This window comes from Elephas maximus, chromosome 9 (assembly GCF_024166365.1).
Source record: "Elephas maximus indicus isolate mEleMax1 chromosome 9, mEleMax1 primary haplotype, whole genome shotgun sequence".
Classification (NCBI taxonomy): Eukaryota; Metazoa; Chordata; class Mammalia; order Proboscidea; family Elephantidae; genus Elephas; species Elephas maximus.
This window is the reverse complement of record NC_064827.1, coordinates 102,036,023-102,053,475: the sequence shown is the minus strand read 5'-3', so window position 1 is coordinate 102,053,475 and position 17,453 is coordinate 102,036,023. Positions and strand designations below refer to the sequence as shown.

General features: G+C 40.4%; 1 protein-coding gene across 8 annotated transcripts in view; it reads right to left on the bottom strand.

Moving 5' to 3' along the window:
• The window catches only part of NTRK2 (neurotrophic receptor tyrosine kinase 2), a 447,441-nt gene that overhangs the window by 394,521 nt on the left and 35,467 nt on the right, over positions 1 to 17,453 (bottom strand). For all 8 annotated transcript variants that reach the window (XM_049895347.1, XM_049895350.1, XM_049895351.1 and 5 more), the window contains 4 exons: positions 17,235 to 17,309; positions 16,867 to 16,938; positions 9,638 to 9,706; positions 4,187 to 4,341 (listed from right to left, as the gene is read on the bottom strand). In XM_049895347.1, coding sequence (XP_049751304.1) covers positions 4,187 to 4,341; positions 9,638 to 9,706; positions 16,867 to 16,938; positions 17,235 to 17,309 — 371 coding nt within the window. The remainder of the gene's footprint in view (positions 1 to 4,186; positions 4,342 to 9,637; positions 9,707 to 16,866; positions 16,939 to 17,234; positions 17,310 to 17,453) is intronic.

The window sequence follows — 17,453 nt, the reverse complement described above, 5'->3', positions numbered from 1 at the left end:
AGTTGTGAACTAAATCCAATGACTGCAATCGTGGGTAAACTGATGAAACATGTAAGACCATACTCAGCCCATTCAGAATTATTTAGCTAAAAAGTTTCTACCAAAAAAAAGAAAGTATGGAAATAAGAAGAACTCAAGGAATATGTGACTCAATTAAATACAACAGATACATTTTAAAAATTTACAAAGGGTTAGATCTAAAAGAAAAGTCAATAACCTTGAATCCATTCTTTAAATAAGACATCTAACTAGAAGACGCTGTACGTTAGCATCTGATGTCTTTAACATGGGATTTCATAGAATAAAATTTAAACACAACACACTAGCATTATTTACTACTCAATTTGTCTAACTTCTCTTTAAAAAAAAAAAGTTGGGAAGCCATCATGAAGACCTAAACTGAAGCCTCTGCCTGTCATCCCAAATCTCTAGAAATGATATAAAATATTTTTTTAAATCCAGAATTGCTTTGGAAAATGAGAAGGCATACTGTTGGTGGATAAAGAAACTGTAAGGAACCCTAAGCAAGAGAAAACAAGGGTATGCGATTAAAGAAACACCAAAACCAATCCCGTTGCCATCGAGTTGACTCCAACTCATAGCAAACCTGTAGGACAGAGTAGAACTGCCCCATAGGGTTTCCAAGGGGTGGCTAGTGGATTTAAACTGCAGGCCTTGTGGTTAGCAGCAGCCAAGCTCTTAACCACTTTGCCACCAGTGCTCCTAAAAAACACAACATAGTCGAAAACAAACACACAAGTATGTGTTCCCAAAACAGAGTCTGCAGGCTGGCCCAGAATTGCAGGGGTGGACTGCAGAATGGGTAGGACCCCACCTAGATCATGCCACAGGGTACCTGGTTAACAAAAAGAGTCAAAACAGCAAGGGGAACAACCTTTCCATGTCCCTGCCCCTACCTTCCCATGGTGAGCACAGCATCCAACAACTGCAGCTCCCTCCAAGTAGAGGCAGTAAGAGCGGTAACTTTATGGAAGAAGAACAGCCATTCTAGAGTACTGGTGACACCCTAGAGATATGGTGAAGCTTAATATGGAAAAGGGCATTTCAGTCATAAAAACAAATGAATCGCTAGAGGCTGTAAATTAAAACTTGATTATTGGAAGGAAAAACATCAATAGCTGGAGTGGATAGCCAAACAGCAAATTCCTGAGTAAACCACCTCTCCCACAATGTAGCACAAGAGGACAGAAAAAAGGTATTAAAGGAAAGTTTGGAGGACTAGCGGGGAGAGTTAGAAGTGTAAACGTCCATCTAATGAGAATTCTTGAATGAGAGAATAAACGGGAAAAAGGCACAAAGCAAATAAAAACTTTCCAGCATTGAAGCATGAACCCTCATACTGAAAGGGCACACTGCTTGCCAAGGAGAATAAATATTCTGAGATAACAACAAAAATTAAAAACATATATATAAATAAATACACACTCACACACACACACACCCCTAGTTACACTGTGGTGAAATTTAAAAACAACATTGATAAGCATCTAGAGGGAATAAAATAAAATAAAAGCATAGATATCCCAGCAAGAGGCAAGCATCAGACTGCCATCAGGCTTCTCGTCCACAGCACTGGATGCGAGAAGAATGTGGTAGAATTTCCTCAAAGTTCTAAGAGGAACCTATTTTGAGTCTAGGATTTTATACTCAGCCAATTCCAATGAGAAGAAAAAATACAGGTTTTTCTCACCAGTCAAAGACTTGGAGACTTTTTTTTTTTTTTTATTTTCTCTGAAAGAAATATTAGAGGCTATACCCCAGAAAAAAGAAGAACCAATCCAGGAGGCAGTCACAGGATTCAAGAGTCAACGATATACAAAGAAATAACGAATCTTAAAAAAAAATTAACTATCTAATAGTAAAACCCCAGATGATAACAATCTGAGAGATGAGAGAAGGAACTGAAGGAATCTTTCCTTGTCTTATTGGGGGTGGTGGAGATACTTATGGGTTATCTCTAGATGCTTATAGAAAATATATGTCTAAATATGTATGGTAAATATTTTGTAATTATATATTTTTTAAAAAGAAATATAACTTTCAAACAATTGAGGAAAAATAAAACAAAGAACACTATCCATGGGAAAAAAGGTAACACCCAATAGAAAAATGGATGAAAGATCTAAGTAGACAATTCACTGAAGAATAAACACAAATCTTCAATAAACATATAAGAAGGTATTCAACAGTTTAAGGAAAATGCAAACCGAAAAGTAATGACATACCTTTCTTAAGAGAAACAAAAAATAAGAAGTTTGCTAACATCATGGTATACCTTTGCTATTGTGGCTATAAATTGCTATGGCCATTTTTTAATATGCAAATCTTATAAACCCAAAATTCCGCTTCCTACTGCGTACTCTTGAGATGCCTTTGCATATGTACATTTGTACAAAATGCAAGTATAAGAAGGCTAATTGAAACTTTTTTGAGGTAAAGAAAAATGGGAAATAAACTAAATGTCCATGAGTATGCAACTTTAAATACTTTGAAAGAAAAGAAAAACTAGTGAGGAAAAAACAAAACAGTTTAAGAACACTAAAATGATAGAAAATTCAATCTGTTCATTTACTAGCACACTGTTTTATATTTTGTTGTTGTTCTGTGCCATCGAGACAGTTCTGACTCACAGTGACCCTATAGGACAGAAGAGAACTGTCCCATAGGGTTCCCAAGGAGTGGCTGGTGGATTGGAACTGCCAACTTTTTGGTTAGCTGCCGAGCTCTTCACCACTGCTCCACCAGGGCTCCATTTTATATGTTACCCTTTGAAAATCATCACTTATATTGAAATTAATTGTGAGTGCTTGCATGTGTAACCATTCTTTCCTAACTGATCAACCACTCGCTCTCAGAGATGCAATTCATAATTTGTAAGAAATAGAAAAAAATATTTAAAACTGACAAATTTATTAGGAAAAACTAGGACCAGTTCGCTTCCAACCATCCCCTACGCAATCACAATGGTCTATTAACAACACTTAAACCCCCGCCCCCCAAAAAAACCCATTGCCATTGAGTAGATTCTGACTCATAGCAACCCTATATAGGACAGAGTAAAACTGTCCCATAGAGTTTCCAAGGAGTGCCTGGTGGATTCGAAGTGCCAACTTTTTGGGTAGCAGCCATAGCCCTTACCACTACGCCACCAGGGTTTCCTAACAACACTTAGGGTGGGGTATATTACCTATTCAGAGTAAGAATCAAACACTTAGCTTACTTTTATTACATTCTTCATTAAGACTAAGCAGCAGCTATATTTTTCTTAAATAAAAATTGACCTCAAACAATAGAGCCTTTTGAAAACAAAGAGTGGAATGTTTATGGTTAATATATAAGTTCCTTGGAGACAGGAACCAGCGTTTTTCAGGGCTTTCTCACTAGGCCAGAGAAGCAAGCATAATTGTTCATGAACTGGTTAACTGGTTAATTAACTAATTAAAATTTCAAGGGAGGAATAATATGTACACAAGGGTATTGTAAAGGTGTGTCACAGAAGCCTATAATAGAAAAATCCAAACCAGGACACTCTGATTTTCCTGCCTTGTAAATACACTGGCCCTCACATAGAGCTGTGATTTTGTCATATGGCATCCATTTAAACTCTGGAGGTGAAATGCTGAGGAAAAGGAGTGGGGGACACCAGTTAAGTCCAGACATGGGAACAGCATCAGGAAGGGCTGCCTTAGGGCCCCCATCAGAGGACACAGTCATCAGGCTGTAAGGTAATTGTAAAGGGATGTGCTAGATTGAGTTGTTTTTGCTTCTGCTACCTGGACACTTTTATCACCCAGGGATCCTTCCCTCTCCATGGCCTGAGTGCCAACCAAGTGTATATGTGGCCAGTGAAGTACTGCACTTAGCAAATACTTTTTGGTTGGATGGATGAACCAATAAACAAGCAAAATAGTCAACAGTACCCTTTTTTCTCTATGCACTTTAAAATCATCCACTGAGAACCGATATTCTAGTAGCAAAGAATATTTGGTAAAGTTGTTCCCAGCTGATTTCTCTACATTGCACACACATGTTGCCTTATTCGCTGCAGAGTTACAGTATACTACATAAAATCTGGATGGTGGTGACTTTCCCACATTCTCTACCACACCACAGTGACTAAAATAATTAATAGCAACCAGAACTCATTGATTTAAAAGTAAATTACCACAATTAGGGATCTGCAGGTTTGCCAGGGGAATATATTTGCTGTTTTCATTTAAACAGTACAAATCCTGAGTTTCTGGACTGGATTTAGTCTCCTGGAGAGTCTTGATCCACATAATGTCACAGGAGCATGTAAATGGATTGCCCACCAGAATTCTACAGGGAACAAAAATGAAACTCAATCAGTATCTTTTCTTCATTTCAACCACACTCGTGTTTATGAAACACTACAATGTTATGAAGTCTTTCAAGACAGTAACCCTTGGAAGTCACACCCACTTTCATAGTATGACAGTACTTATTATTCATTCATTTATCCAATACTTACTGAGTTTCTCTTATGTGCAAACACAGGCTAAAGGATGCAAAATTATGTAAGAATTTATAGAATAATATTCAAAACAAGACAGGAACACAAATAGCTGTAATATAGGATTAAAAAAAAAAACAGTTGCCATCCAGGCAATTTCAACCCATGGCGACCACATGTGTGTCACAGGAGAACTGTGCTCCTCACAGTTCTCAGTGTTTGATTTTTTAGTAGTAGATTGCAGGCCTTTCTTCCAAGGTGTCTCCGGACGGATTCTAACTGGCAATCTTTCTGTTAGCAGCCAAGTGCTTAACACTTTGCGCCACCCAGGGCCTCCAGGATACAAAAAGATGTCTCATAAGAAAGGGAAAAATAAGGCACCATAACAAATTGTTCGTGGTTATATAATTGGTAAGGTATTGGTGAAGATGCCAAAGATAAGTTTTCAGGAACTCTAATAGGTGCATTGCACTGGGCAAATCTGCTGCAAAAGACCTCTTTAAAGTGTTAAAAGGCAAAGATGTCACTTTGAGGACTAAGATGTACCTCACCCAAGCCATGGTATTTTCAGTCACCTCACATGCACTCAAAAACTGGGCAATGAATAAGGAAGGCCAAAGAAGAATTGATGCCTTTGAATTATGGTGCTGGTGAAAAATATTGAGTATACCATGGACTGCCAGAAGAACAAACAAACATGTCCTGCAAGTAGTATAGCCAGAACGCTCCTTAAAAGCACGGATGGTGAGACTTCATCTCACGTACGTTAGATATGTTATCAGGAGGGACCAGTCCCTGGAGAAGGACCTCATGCTTGGTAAAGTAGACGGTCAGCAAAAAAGAAGACCCTCAACAAGATGGACTGATACAGGGGCTGCAACAAAGGGCTCAAACATCCTCACCATTGTGAGGAAGGCACAGGACCAGGCAGTGTTTCATTCTGTTGTATGTAGGATCACTATGAGTCAGAAACAACTCGAGGGCAGCTAACTACAACAACAACATACTTATTTCTGACCAACTGTTATCATTTAATAAGCTCAAACTTCAGCGGGGGCAGAACAACCTCATCATAATTAGAAATGCAATTGTAAATACAATCTAATAATAAAGCATAGGGGCCAAAGTTGGGCACTCCCATCCTTCTGCATTAGGCAACCATAGTTCAGTTTCATTGACAGAAGAAAGTTGAAGCCAATGTTGGAGCGAGAACCTGGGAGGCAGCTATTAGACACCTTTCATACACAACAGGCTCAGGGTTTCTGAGAGCAGCGACAACTGAGCTCTCTTTCCATCGTGCTGCTTAACCCGTCCTGGAAGGGTCTGCAAAGAGAAAGCTGCTGCTCAGATCTCAGCAGAGCTGCCTGGACGCCCTGAGATTGGTGAAAGAGGAAGGAGTCAAGGGGAAAACACAAACCACAAGGAAAAAAAAAATCTTTAAATGCTTATTTATAATACTCAGTGGCCTATTTAACGTGAACTCTATTCATGGTAATGAGCCTTTAAATGAGGCCATTTAAAATCTTTACATAGGCTCTGTCTGGCACTAACCACAATACTTAAGATTTCCGTGAGGACTGGACCTGGGCTTCACAGCATCATTTACTCCTGTGGTTTTCTGGTCGGGTTCTAAGAATCGCAGGGATCCCTGGAGACTTTTCCAGGAGTTTCTTTGAGGAAAATGCAATCATGGCAGACCAGTTCAATGTGTGTCAGTCTGATCACCTCCAAGCATCTCTCCAACACCAAAACAGGACTTAGTACTACTAGATATTCCGTATATGCTGCAGAAGAGACGCGCAACCAGTTTAATTCCACTAATTCAAGATGTTTCCTTGCTTTCTGAGCACGTAAGAAAGAGTCTCTTTTAAAAGAAGTATAATTGATTCAGATCTAAGGAGCCCGGGTGGCACAGTGATTAAGAACTCAGCTGCTAACCAGAAGGTCAGCAGTTCGAATCCACCAGCTGCTCCTCAGAAACCCTGTGGGGCAGTTCTACTCTACTCGCCATGAGTCAGAATCAAATAGATGGCAATGGGTTTGGTTTGGTTTGGTTTTGTCCCTTTAATAGTTGATTCAAGAGAAGGGATTAAGAAACGAAGGGATCTTTCAACCAGAAGTGTAGTACAGCAAACTCATGTACCACTTCACTAGTGAGAGCTTCAGAGACCTTGGGTGGTGCAAACAGTTGATGCTCTTGGTTGCTAACCCAAAGATTGGGGGTTCAAGTTCCCCAAAGGCACCTCAGAAGAAAAGCCTGAAAATCTACATCTGAAAAATCAGGCATGGAAAACTCTATAGAGCACAGTTCCACTCTGACACATATGGGGTTGCCATGATTCACAACGAACTCAATAGCAACATTTTTTTTTTTAATTCCTGTGTTAGAAACACCAATGTTACACCAAAGTTCTGAATTCAGTTCATTCCAAATAACTGCCAAATGCTAAGACTTTTGCCATGTTACCCCCATTGCTACCTATTAACTGATCATTGCCTCTCCACTAATGGCATCTTCTAATTTGGACAACTGTTTGTGAAAAAGGATGGACTTTCGTAAAAACATGCTCCAAGTCAATTCAGGCGACATGCAGTTTAAGCAAAAGCCACTGCCTAATATTCAAAGACCATGTCCATCTGGGTCCAACCTCCACCATCACAGACCCTCTGCTTCAGGGTTCATTTGGGAATGATAACAGATCATCCTTGCTTCATGATGATGACACAAAGAATTGAGCACACTAGAAAATGGTGGCTGTGAGTCATCAATACATTTCAGTATTTATCCTATCATTTTACAGCAGAGAAAATTAGGACATAAGCATAAATATTGGACACAGAGGCAGGTTAGAAGAAAACCTCACAAAGACAGTTGGGTAGGGAGAAGGAATCTACTTCTGAAAATTAGCCAGTGAATACTGTATGGATCACAACAAAACACTGTCCAAATTTCTTGCTTTGGACACACCAGGAGGGATGTCTCACTGGAGGAGGACATCATGTTTGGTGATGTAAAGGGCCAGTGAGGGCGTCTGAAGCCCTTGGTGAGACGGATTGGCACAAAGCCACAACAATGGATTTGAGCATGCCTGGGGTCATGAGGATGACCAGGACTGGGCAACATCTTGTTTCGTTATACATAAGGTATCCATGAGTCAGAATCGACTGGATGGGAGTTGTCCTTTTACCTAACAACCACGATGTACAAGCTGGCACTGCAGTTAGTGGACAAAACCTGGAAGAGTTTTTTTTGTTTTTGTTTTTTTTAATGTTTTGAACCAATTTCTCTTGAGTTTTTTTTTTTTTTTTGAATTTTTATTGTGCTTTAAGTGAAAGTTTACAAATAAAGTCAGTCTCTCACACAAAAACTTATATACACCTTGCTACACACTCCCAATTACTTTCCCCCTAATGAGACAGCCCACTCCCTCCCTCCACTCTCTCTTGTCGTATCCATTTTGCCAGCTTCTAACCCCCTCTACCCTCTCATCTCCCTTCCAGAGAGGAGATGCCAACATAGTCTCAAGTGTCCACCTGATCCAAGAAGCTCACTCCTCACCAGTATCCCTCTCCAACCCATTGTCCAGTCCAATCCATGTCTGAAGAGTTGGCTTTGGGAATGGTTCCCGTCCTGGGGCAACAGAAGGTCTGGGGGCCATCACCACTGGGGTCCTTCTAGTCTCAGTCAGACCATTAAGTCTGGTCTTTTTATGAGAATTTGGGGTCTGCATCTCACTGCTCTCCTGCTCCCTCAGTGGTTCTCTGTTGTGTTCCCTGTCAGGGCAGTCATCGGTTATAGCCAGCACCATCTAGTTCTTCTGGTCTCAGGATGATGTAAGTCTCTGGTTCATGTGCCCTTTTCTGTCTCTCGGGCTTGTAATTACCTTGTGTCTTTGGTGTTCTTCATTCTCCTTTGATCCAGGTGGGTTGAGACCAATTGATGCATCTTAGATGGTTGCTTGCCAGCATTTAAGACCCCAGACGCCACTCTTCAAAGTGGGATGCAAAATGTTTTCTTAATAGATTTTATTATGCCAATTGATTTAGATGTCCCCTGAAATCATGGTCCCCAAACCCCTGCCCTTGCTACACTGGCCTTCGAAGCATTCAGTTTATTCAGGAAATCTTTGCTTTTGGTTTAGTCCAATTGTGCTGACCTCCCCTGTATTGTGTGTTGTCTTTCCCTTCACCTAAAGTAGCTCTTATCTACCAACCCTCCCTCCTCTCGTAACCACAAAAGAGTGTTTTCTTCTCAGTTTAAACTATCTCTTAAGTTCTTATAATAGTGGTCTTATACAATATTTGTCCTTTTGCAGCTGACTAATTTCACTCAGCATAATGCCTTCCAGGGTTCTCCATGTTATGAAATGTTTCACAGATTCCTCACTGTTCTTTATCCATGTGTAGTATTCCATTGTGTGAATATAACATAATTTATTCATCTATTCATCCATTCATCCATTGATGGGCACCTTGTTTGCTTCCATCTTTTTGCTATTGTAAACAGTGCTGCAATGAACATGGGTGTGCATATATCTGTTCGTGTAAAGGCTCTTATTTCTCTAGGACATATTCCGAGGAGTGGGATTGCTGGATCCTACGGTAGTTCTATTTCTAGCTTTTTAAGGAAGCGCCAAATCAATTTCCAAAGTGGTTGTACCATTTGACATTCCCACCAGCAGTGTAGAAGTATTCCAAAAGACCTGGAAGAGTTTTTCCCATTGTTATTTTCCCCTTGAGTAAGCTGGCTTTACTTAAGCCTGGACAGAGCAGGAACCAATCAGGCAACATTAAGATGTGCAGCCACTTGAACACAAACGCCGCCCCCCCACTTTTTTTCTCTTTTCTCTTCCACTAGAGAGCAAATCATTCATCTAAAAAAACATTTAAACTCATCACAAGTGATACACTAATATGGATACTTTTCTATTTTCATTATTACTGAATCATATTTTCATGAGGGAATAAAACAAACCACCAAATAATTTCTACAAAAAGGAGCCAAATCTTGAGAAAGCATTTTTTTTCAAGAGTTTTGATATTAAAAATAGGTCAGCAAAATCACTCATTTAAAAAACAAAGAAAAAGCTACCCTTTCCTTTGAAAATTTTCCCCCAGATGCCACACAAAATCATTACTTACAGCTCAGACAAGTCAAGGTGACGAAAATGTTTCCTGGACAAGTGTGTCAGTTTATTTCGGGTGAAATTGCTGTAAGGAATAAAACACATTAAATGTGGGTTTAAAATGTTACATTTCAGGATAGATGTATTCAAATAGAGTATATTTAAAAACATAATCTAGTTTGATCATTTTAAATGCCTTTCTTAGATCCCATATTCTCTTTCACTTGGAGTGACAGCTTAATTGTTTTTCTCTAGCCACACCTAGCATCTGATTTATGTGGGGTGGCGGAGGAGCCCTGTTATGAATTGAATTTTATTCCCCCAAAATATCTGTCAACTTGGCTAGGTCCTGATTCCCAGTATTGTAGGATTGTCTACAATTTTGTCATCTGATGCAATTTCCCTGTGTATTGTGAATCCCAGCACTATGATATAATGAGACGGATTAGCGGCAGTTATAGTGATCAGATCTATGTGATTAGATTAGTGTCTTAAACCAATCTCTTTTGAGATATAAAAGAGAAAAACTATCAGAGAGATATGGGGACCTTATACCACCAAGAAAGTAGCACTGGGAGCAGAGTGCATCCTTTGGACCCAGGGTCCCTGCACCTGAGAAACTTCTCGACCAGGGGAAGATTGATGACAAGGACCTTCCTTCAGAGCCAACAGAGAGCCTTCCCTGGAGCTGACACACTGAATTCGTACTTCTAACCTGCTAGGCTGTGAGAGAATAAACTTCTGTTTGTTAAAGCCATCCACTTGTGATATTTCTGTTACAGTAGCACTAGAGACCCAAGACAAGCACATTTTATATATTGTCTAGGTTTAATCTCTATTTTCTATGTTTAATCTCTATTTTCTCCAAAAGTATATTTTCTGTATGTTGATTCAAAACCAAGTTATATGCCTCACTGAGATCTCTGAACTTTGAAACAGTAAATAGGAAATATGTAAAAGGCTGTAAACTCAATAGAGAAGAAAAGATTCTTTATATCCAAAGAGCATTGTCAAGGTTTTGAAGCCAAGTGGCACATAAAATTCTCTGAACACTGACTGAATTTAACATGTCTGTATAGGAAAGAACGCACTTATTGGTTGATAGATTCTGCTGAGATTGTTTATAGCTGAATTCTAGGTAACTGGATAATTCCCTGATGAAAGCAAAAAAAAAAAAAAATCGGATAACCAGGAATATGTCCATTTTTATCATGAATTATTCTAGTAACATACCATCTTCAGATTTGAAACAACTAGACAATGAAACCAAAAAAAAAAAAACCAAACCCACTGTCGTCGAGTCAATTCAGACTCATAGCGACCCTGTAGGACAAAGTAGAACTGCCCCACTGGGTTTCCAAGGAGCGCCGGGTAGATTCGAACTGCTGACCTTTCGGTTAGCAGCCGTAGCTCTTAACCACTACGCCACCAGGGTTTCCAGACAATGAAAAGATGGTATATTTGTGATTCAAAAAAAAAAAGGAAAGAAATGAATTTACTGACATGTTCCAGATGGGAAATTCAGAGCCATAATCCTGGCAACTGACTCGGTCTATGAATTTGTTGACTCTGAATTTATTTAAAAAATGTCCAATGTTTCAGCCTGTAGGCATGTGTTTAATAATCAGTAACATGGATGTAAAACAAACATTAACTTTTATTAAAACAGCCAGGATCCCAACAAACAAGGACAAGCCAATGAATGTTTCAGCGTGTGTTTCCTGCTCAGGAAAAGGAACGCTGAGCTAAGAGGGGTCTGAGGGTGGCAATTCTGCCAATTACCTGAGGCTAATCTGCTGCATCGGTCCAATGAAACCATCCATAAAGTATGCTGCTATGTCTGATCAGTCATCTTTAGAGGGGGGCTACATTTTTACAACCTAGGAGTTAATGCATGAGCCGACCACCTGTCTGCCAGTTTGTTATACTCTTATGTGCATAAGAGTATAACAAACTTATGTGGCTTATGTGTTGCTATGAAACTGGAAGCTATGCCACCAGTATTTCTAATAACAGCAGAGTCATCCATGATGGACAGGTTTCAGCAAAGATTCTAGACTAAGAAAGACCAAGAAGAAAGGCCTGACAATCCAATTCTGAAAATTAGCCAGTGAAAACCCTATGGATCACAACAGACTACTGTCCAATATAGCACTGGAAGATTGAGCCACCTAAGCTGTAAGGCACTCAAAACACCCAGTGGTTGCAACGATAAGCTTGAGCATATCATCGATCATGAAGATGGCACAAGACCAAGTAAGATTTCATCATTGTATGTGGGGTTGCCTTGAGCTGGAACTGACTCAACGACAACTAACAACAAATGCATAAGCTAAGGCTAGTCAGTTGGTAAAGAAAATGCCAGTTTTAGCATGTCATAATTCAAGAGTGTGTATGTCCACTCCCAGCTTAATTCCACATTGAGAATTCTTTTCACTCATCCAAAACCCTACCTACACAAGACTACCATCCTTCCTTCTACACTTTCGTCTTCTCTGTTCACATTGCGTGTAAAGTGCTCACCCACATGAAAAAAATAATCTACTGGGAAGTTGTAAAATGTGCCCACATATATCCTTTCTTTTGGAACATGAATGAAGAACGGCTTGCACTGGAGTATAATAAATTGAGAAGTCAATGTCACGGTCTTTGGAGCACAGATGTTTTCATTTTCATCAGAACTTCCCATCTTTCTGAAAAAAAGCCTGCTCTCCCTCCCCAGGAAGAAGGAGGAGAGGGGAGGCAAAGAAAAAGGAAACTTATTTGAAAGGTTCCCCCATCAGCTCACTCACTGCCGGCCCTGGGTGCAGCTGCCTCTGTTTAGCTGCCAGCAGCCAGCGCAGAGCAGGGTTATGGGCCGAAGAACAAGATGAGTTTTATGAACCATGCTTATTATTGTGGCCAACAGCCAAGAAGGAGGAAGGGAGGAAAAAAATCAACAATCCTCTTACTGTCTGATTATAGAACCTTGCTAAGGAGCTAATTAGCACCTCTGCAAAGTCTCTGGAAAATGCAAGAACTGCTTTTTCTCACAGTTGGGTTCTTAGGGGCTGGGCACCAAGAAATAAATTCAGTGACCAATCACAGGGGCTCTGGGGACCCACCATGAGATGTTAAATATGGACAGAGTCCTTGGATAGCGCAAATAGTTAATGTGCTCAGCTGTTAACCAAAAGGTTGGAGGTTTGAGTCTACCCAGAAGACCTCGGAAGAAAGGTCTGGCCATCTACTTCTGAGAAATCAGCCACTGAAAACCCCACCAAACGCAGCTCTACTCTGACACACATGGGGTCACCATGAGAGGGAACGGACTCAAAGGCAGCTGGTACTGGTAGGGGGTAAGAGTGTTGAAAGAGAGTTTCATTTTGAATTTCCCTAACACCTGATATGAAATAGACTGTTCTTGTGCACACCCTTATATTGTTGGGGAAACTCAGAGAGATGATCAGAAGACCCCAAAGGTAGAGAGAAACAGCTTCTGTACACATTTCTTTACCAGCTCCTTGCACTCCACTTTGTTGATATAGGAGGTAAGAGTACAATTTACATGTGGGAGATCAGGGATAACCAAGCCATTCCCTGGCTTTCTCACTATTAATCAGAGGCCGAGACTAAGATCATGAAAGACAGACACAGGACTTGATTCTCTCCTCTCTCCCTGCCATCTTCAAGGCAAGCTACTTAATTTAATTTCATATTTTGGTAATTAGGAGACTTTTCCATCATGTGATGCTTAGTGAGATTTTACTACTTCTTCGCAGCTGTCTGAATATTTGCTAATTCCATTTGATCTTACTGTTTAACAATGACTATAAAAAAACATCAGGCTCAAGTCCACCCAGAGGGGCCGCTAAAGAAAGTCGTAGTGATCTGCTTCTGAAAATCAGCCACTGAAAACCCTACAGAGCACAGTTCTACTCTGACACACACGTGGTCACCCTGAGTTGAAATCAACGTGGTGGTAATTGGTTTGGTTTTCTGGTATGATAGGCATCAACACTTTTTTGCATTTGGTCAATAATTGGCTTTTTGCCTTTTAAGGAAGCTGTATAGAACATGCCCATCTCTTTTGTTTCCTATTTTGAAATAAGTCTTTGGGACACAGGGGCAAAGATTTGGCTATATGTAAGTTGTGTATAGCCATAAAACCCGTTGCCATTGAGTCAATTCTGACTCATAGGAACCCTATAGGACAGAGCAGAACTGCCCCATAGGGTTTCCAAGGCTGTAAATCTTTATGGAAGTAACCTGTCACATCTTCCTCCTGCAAAAGGGCTGATGAATTCAAACCATCGACCTTTCGGTTAGCAGCCAAGTGCTTAACCACTGTGCCACCAGGCACAGAATGCCATTAAAATTATTCTACCATAAAGAATGAAGAAAACTAAACGTACAAGGGAAAGATTAGTCCAAAGGACTAACGGACCACAGCTACCACGGCCTCCGCCAGACCAAGTCCAGTACAACTAGATGGTGCCCAGCCACCACCACTGACTGCTCTGACAGGGATCACAATAGACGGTCCTGGACAGAGCTGGAGAAAAATGTAGAACAAAATTCTAACTCAAAAAGAAAGACCAGACTTGCTGGCTTGACAGAGACTGGAGAAACCCTGAGAGTATGGCCCCTGGACACCTTTTCACCTCAGTAATGAGGTCACTCCTGAGGTTCACCCTTCGGCCAAAGATTGAACAGGCCCATGGAAGAAAACAAGACTAAAGGGGTGCACCAGCCCTGGGGCAAGGACTGGAAGGCAGGAGGGAACAGGAAAGCTGGTAATAGGGAACCCAGGGTTGAGAAGGGAGAGTGTTGACATGTCATGGGGCTGTTAACCAATGTCATACAACAATGTGTGTACTATTAATGAGAAAGTAGTTTGCTCTGTAAACCTTTATCCAAAGTACAATAAAAAAAGGAAATAAAGAAAATTATTCTACCATAGATTGCCATAAAAAAAATACACTTTAGTATTCATATAAATGTCATGCAACAAGGAAAATGGAAAAAATATAAGAAGTATGGTAAAAATAATAAGTCGCTTAATAAAACTACAGTTAGCCACAGTCCACTCTACAAATCACAACATTAAAAAAATGGTGTGGTAAAACAGCCAGCAAAATGTGGTTGTTGAGTAATTTAGGTCTAAGGTCAGCCGTAATGAAAATACCAGAACTTAACCATTGAGGTCATTAATTACATTTAAGTGATTGCATTACAACATTTCGCCTTTTTTTTCTGTCCAACTTCTCTGTTGTTTATGCTATCAAAGCCTACGCAGACATCAGATTTGTGCAGGCAAACCAATTATAGAGAGGATGCCAAAAGCATTTAAATGAAATGTGCTAATAAAGTCCCTCGGAGTTGTATCACATTTGTACCACATATTTCATAGCTTAATTCCTCAGACTTTTATTTTTAAAGTAACTTCAACTTTAATGCCACTTGCACAGTATGAAGTCATGCTACTGGCTTTATGAAATTAAGGTGTTCTGCAATATCAACAAATCTCCATATAGTGTCCAGGGGGTCTGCTCTAGGAGATGGAAGTCAGTTGGGGAAACTGCTGTCCCCAAGAAAAGAAAGAGGACAAATGCTACTGTCTAATTATCTGGGCTGATTGCCTCATTGTACAAGACAAATTTCATTTCCTATGCTTTTCTTCTAAGAACATGGCCGAGGAGTGAGCTCTGGAATCGTAATTCTGCCATTTGCCATCTGTAAACCTGAGCAAGTCTTAAGGACTTTGCAGCCTATTTCGATGTCTACGAAATGGGAATAAAAAATATCTCCCTACCTAATGTGAAAAAAATCAAGTGTGGTAATGCAGATGTGAAAATGACATGTAAACTGTGGACTGTGAAACACGAAAGGTATCTCTGCAAAGTGGATTGGCAAAAAGGCCCAGGAATGCAGGTGTCTCGGTGGCACAAATGGTTATTCTTGACTACTAGAATAAAAGGTTGGTGGTCCAAGCCCACTCAGGTGCCTAAGAAGACAGGCCTGGCGATCTGCTTCTGAAAGAGCACAGCCTTGAAAACCCTATGGAGCAGTTCTACTCTGCACACATGGGGTCACCATGAGCTGGAATCAACTCGACAGCAACTAACCACAATCTTCCTGCAGAAAATCACACAAAAAATGTGGGGGGAAGGGGACACCAATCTGACCATGAACAAAACCAAAACCAAACTCATTGCCGTCAGGTTGATTCTGACGCATAGTGATGGTACAGAACAGAGTAGAAGTGCCCCATAGGGTTTCCAAGGAGTGGCTGGTGTATTTAAACTGCTGGCCTTTTGGTTAGCAGTGGATCTCTTAACCACTGTGCCATCTTAGAGGTGCCTAAACGTTCTACATTCAAGTGATCTTCTGTTTAGCAATGAAATCTCTCAGGAAGGCTATACCTTATTGGCTAAATGGCATCATCTAACATGATTTAGCAGCAAACAACATAAAACCCCCATTTTCCATATTTCCCCCTTACTTTAGTCAACATTGGAAGCCCTAGTGGTGCAGTGGTTAAGATTTCAGCTGCTAACCAAAAGGTCGGCAGTTCGAATCCACCAGGGACTCCTTGGAAACCCTCTGAGGCAGTTATACTCTGTCCTATAGGGTCGCTATGAGTTGGAATTGACTCGATGGCAATGGGTTTGGTTTGGTTTTTTTAGTCGACAGCAAATCAACATGACTGGGGGGAAGCATTTCACATTATTAACAATTGCCTGCATCTTTGGTGTGCCCCGTAATTGATTTTTCTCCACTTTTATCAATCCATGATAGATAGCTTTGGGAAAATTAAGGTTCAGAGGGTGTCTACTGTGAGGGGGAAGAATTTAGTAATTTTTAGTTTCCCAAAAAGGCCAAGGCCAACTCAGTTTCTTTCAATCCCATTAGTTTGATGTCTTCCAGGGAACATGTCATGATTCTAAGGGAAAGAATCAAGGACGCTGTACCAGGACATAGTTTTCACATCAGACTCCTTGCCGTTGGCCTTTTGCTTTGTCCAAGATGGAAACAGCCCAGAAATTCATGAAAGAGAATAAACAGGCTGTTCTAAGTGCCCCTCTGAAGCTATTCAGAAATCTAACAAAATCAAAGCTAATGTTTCTTAGCTATTAGCACAGCTATACTAACTTTTAAAAAGGGGGATTTAGACCAAAAAAAAGAAGAAGGAAAATAAACAGAGGAAAGAAAAATACTGAATAAACCGGGTCCTGGGAAGCAAAAGGATCAACTTTTACTCACATGTGCTGCAGGTTGCTGTTTTTCAGAAATGCTTTATAAGCCACAAATTTTAACCCAGAATCCACAATGGTCCTATGAAAACACATAGTTGCATGCATATTAGAACTAACCAGTGATGCCCACCTGATCATAATTATGAAAAAAAAAAAAAAAAACCCGTTGCCCTCAAGTCGATTCCGACTCATAGCAACCCCATAGGACAGAGTAGAACTGCCCCATAGAGTTTCTAAGGAGCGCCTGGTGGATTTGAACTGCCGACCTTTTGGTTAGCAGCCGTAGCTCTTAACCACTATACCACCAGGGTTTCCAATCATAACAGAGCATAAGAAAAATCTCTGAAATAAAGTACGCAAGTCCCGGGTACTCACAGATTTTTCAGACCCACGTAAGCTTCAACATCATCTTCGTTGATGACTTCTAATCTTTTCTGATTTGCAATGTAACTGTAAAAAAGAAAAATCAGAAAGTGAAAACCAGTGACTCAGAAAGTAGGTAATAATATGGCAGAGTGGGTAACTTCCATCCAACCTCATCACGGTGCCCAAGGTGATCCTTCCACACCCACCCTGGCCTCACCATCTTTTTGC